Raw genomic sequence first — 3116 nt, 5'->3', positions numbered from 1 at the left:
TCTGAGATTCTATTTTCTGTATGATCTAGTCTGCTTTTAATACTTTCAAGGGAGATTTTGACTTCCTGTATTATAGCCTTCATCTCTAACAGTTCCCTCTGATTCTTTTGTAAAATATGAAATTCCTCTTTTAGATCTTGCATGAATTTCCTCACCTCCTGGGACTCTTCAACTCCTTTCTCCTTCCTCTTCCACAGTTCGTTGTCTCTCTTCTCTTCCATCTCTGTTAGCTTTGCCATTATGAATGTTCTAAATTTTTTATCAGACATTTCCATGATTTCCATTGAACTGTGTGTGGATGAAGAGGAGTTATCCTTTTCCCTTGGAGGAGAGGTATTTTCCTGCTTTCCCATATTCCTGTGGTCCTGCAACGATTTCTAGTCATCTGGTGGATGGTCGATTTCTTCCCAAACTTGGAAGTTCAATCATGTGAGTTTTTTTGTGCTGGAGACTGGAATTATCAGTAAAAAAAATCTTCATTTCTCTGTTTCCCCCAAAATGCCTAGTTCTCAGGAGCCACGAAGGTGTCTCTTCAAGAAGGCCTGTTCCCTTGCCTCGTCTGGCTGGCATTATTTCTTTATGTAGATATTAAAATGAAAATAAAATGCTAGCATAGAGTTAGTGACAGTGCAGCAGTTAAGTACCACACACAGAAAACCAGGTCCAGGGTCAGCCTATGGGATGGTGGTTAGTGTAGCTGGATCCCACATGGCTGACTGCACAGTTTGAGTCCCAGACATGGTGGTTTCAGAAACAGACCAAGCAGGTGTGGATGAATCACCAAGATCCTGACAGGATGGAGAAATAGAGGAAAAATTACTGCAGTGTTAACACACCTCATCGAGGGTTACTCTCTCTCTCTCTTTGGCAAGTGCACATGGGCTCTGGCAAAAAACAAACATAAAATTCGAAGAGAAAAAAATGATATAAGGTATCTGTTAATCTGTTAGGAATGAACAGTCAGTATAGAATTGAGTGAGAAAAGTTCCATTTCTTCAGTAAAACTGCCTTGGTTTGACCATGTGGAACCTTATCCTGAAGGCCCGTGGCTTCTTCTGCCGCTAGCTCTTTTGTTGGAGGCTGAATTATTAGTAGAAAGTCTTCATTCCCTTAAAAATCTAGTTCACAGTAGCCATGTGGAACCTTATCCTGAAGGCCCGTGGCTTCTTCTGCCGCTAGCTCTTTTGTTGGAGGCTGAATTATTAGTAGAAAGTCTTCATTCCCTTAAAAATCTAGTTCACAGTAGCCATGTGGAACCTTATCCTGAAGGCCCGTGGCTTCTTCTGCCGCTAGCTCTTTTGTTGGAGGCTGAACTATTAGTAGAAAGTCTTCATTCCCTTAAAAATCTAGTTCACAGTAGCCATGTGGAACCTTATCCTGAAGGCCCGTGGCTTCTTCTGCCTAGAGAAATTCCTTTTAAAGAATACAGATGCCCTGGGTCTGGCTCAGAGGTGCAATACTAATGTGCAGTTGAGGTGCTCCTGAATCCATGTGGAAGATCCTGTGTTCAGTTCCCCGGATGACCTGTAACACGGGACTCTTTGCCAGAAAAAGACCATGTTGAGGGGACTTGCCTTTCTCCTGCTCTGTCTCTGACTCTTGCACTCATGAAAAGAATAATACAAACTTAAAAAAATGGTGCCCATTGTTACCATACATAATGTTGTATAATATAAAAATAAAATAAAATGAATCATAATTTAAAGAGAGAAAGTATTATATTCAGACAACTTAGGTGCAAGGAAAACTCAAAAAGAAATTTGAAAAACATGCAGAACCTCACAGAGATGTATGATGGTTATGTATAAATCAGAAATTGCAATGAAAATATATGGATAATATATAAGAAGAAGTTCTATATTATTATATATAATAATAAGAATATATAACTGATTTTCTCTAACTCTGGAAATGAGCTATGAATTGAAATTCCCTCAGCCATGCTGGTCGCTGAAGATTCTCTCATCTCTTCCCCAGCCTCTTCCTGTATTCTCTTTACCCGGCAACAGAGAATCAGCTCTGTTATTTCCCTGATTGGTTAAGCCTAGCCTTGCTGCTTCCTCTTATCCCCTTTCTGGCCATTTTTAGGGGATAACTCACATTTTCAGAGCTCGTGTCCAACTCCACCCTTCCTCAGTTCCTTGTCATTATTCTTGTGCTCACGGTCGGTTATAGACCCCAGAATGCGTGCCCTGAAGAGAATGTTCCAGACCAAAGCTGTCATGCTGAGTGCCCTCTCCTTGGCTTACTTGCTGAGTCTTCAGGGAGCTGGGGCCATCCAGGGTGAGTGTCCAGGAGGAGCCAGAGAGGTGGAGGGGAAAAGTGCGTTTTTTCCAGGAATTGTTGCTTTAGGGATTAGTGGTTTGGGGATTTGTCGGTCTATTTACTCTGTATCTTTCTCTCTGCACTCCTGTGTGTGAGAGTCCCATTTGTTTCCTCTCCTGATAATAACAGCAGCAAGAGCAGCCACTTACTAGACATCTATTTATATTTCACACGAAAGTTCAGTGGTGAATTTATTACCTCCATGTCAGAGCTGAAAAAAACAAAGTTCCAAAAGATTAACACATTTTCCAAGGTTACACACCAATCCAAAGAACAAACATTTAAGGGCAGACCTAATTCTGATGATCATACTTTGCATTCCTCAGACTCCTGCACACAGTGAATTTCTAATTAAATCCTAGGGGGCTCCATGCCCCTCATCTCTCCTGGATCCCCAGCTTCTGCTTTGTGTGGCTGCTTTTGGGGGACTCGAAGGCAGGGCTCTGCGTGTCGGAATATAGGACAGCAAGTGCCGAGAGTGTTCCTGTATTCCCCCCGCCCCCTCTCCCAGGATACTAGGACCATGCCTGGATCTCTGTGGGTGGATTGCACGCCTTCTTCTTCTAAGACAGCCATGTTTCATGTTTTTGCTGACCCTGTGATTCAGGTCCTGAGTGACCAGGGGGACTATTGTGGCACTGGGGGGTCTAGTCTGGATAATCACAAGGACTCAGCCAGCAATTTTAAGTCACAATGAATGCTCAGTTCTCTGCTGCTGACATCAGGCATCAAGCCTGGGCCTGGTATTGTCATTTAAAAATGCAGTGCTATGAAAATTTGGAATTGATAAC

The 3116-nt window shown here is 42.5% G+C and overlaps 1 protein-coding gene across 1 annotated transcript in view; it reads left to right on the top strand.

Annotated features, from left to right (window-relative positions):
- Window positions 1–2117: 2117 nt before the first annotated feature.
- The window catches only part of LOC102486164 (HLA class II histocompatibility antigen, DP alpha 1 chain-like), a gene marked incomplete at its 3' end in the record, with an annotated part of 2894 nt that continues 1895 nt past the window's right edge, over window positions 2118–3116 (top strand). Inside the window, exon 1 of the mRNA XM_027767248.1 lies at window positions 2118–2283. Coding sequence (XP_027623049.1) covers window positions 2184–2283 — 100 coding nt within the window. The remainder of the gene's footprint in view (window positions 2284–3116) is intronic.

This window comes from Tupaia chinensis, unplaced genomic scaffold, assembly GCF_000334495.1.
Source record: "Tupaia chinensis unplaced genomic scaffold, TupChi_1.0 Scaffold144070_1, whole genome shotgun sequence".
Classification (NCBI taxonomy): domain Eukaryota; kingdom Metazoa; phylum Chordata; class Mammalia; order Scandentia; family Tupaiidae; genus Tupaia; species Tupaia belangeri.
Note: the sequence above shows the minus strand (reverse complement) of the source record. Positions and strands in the feature narration are given on the sequence as shown.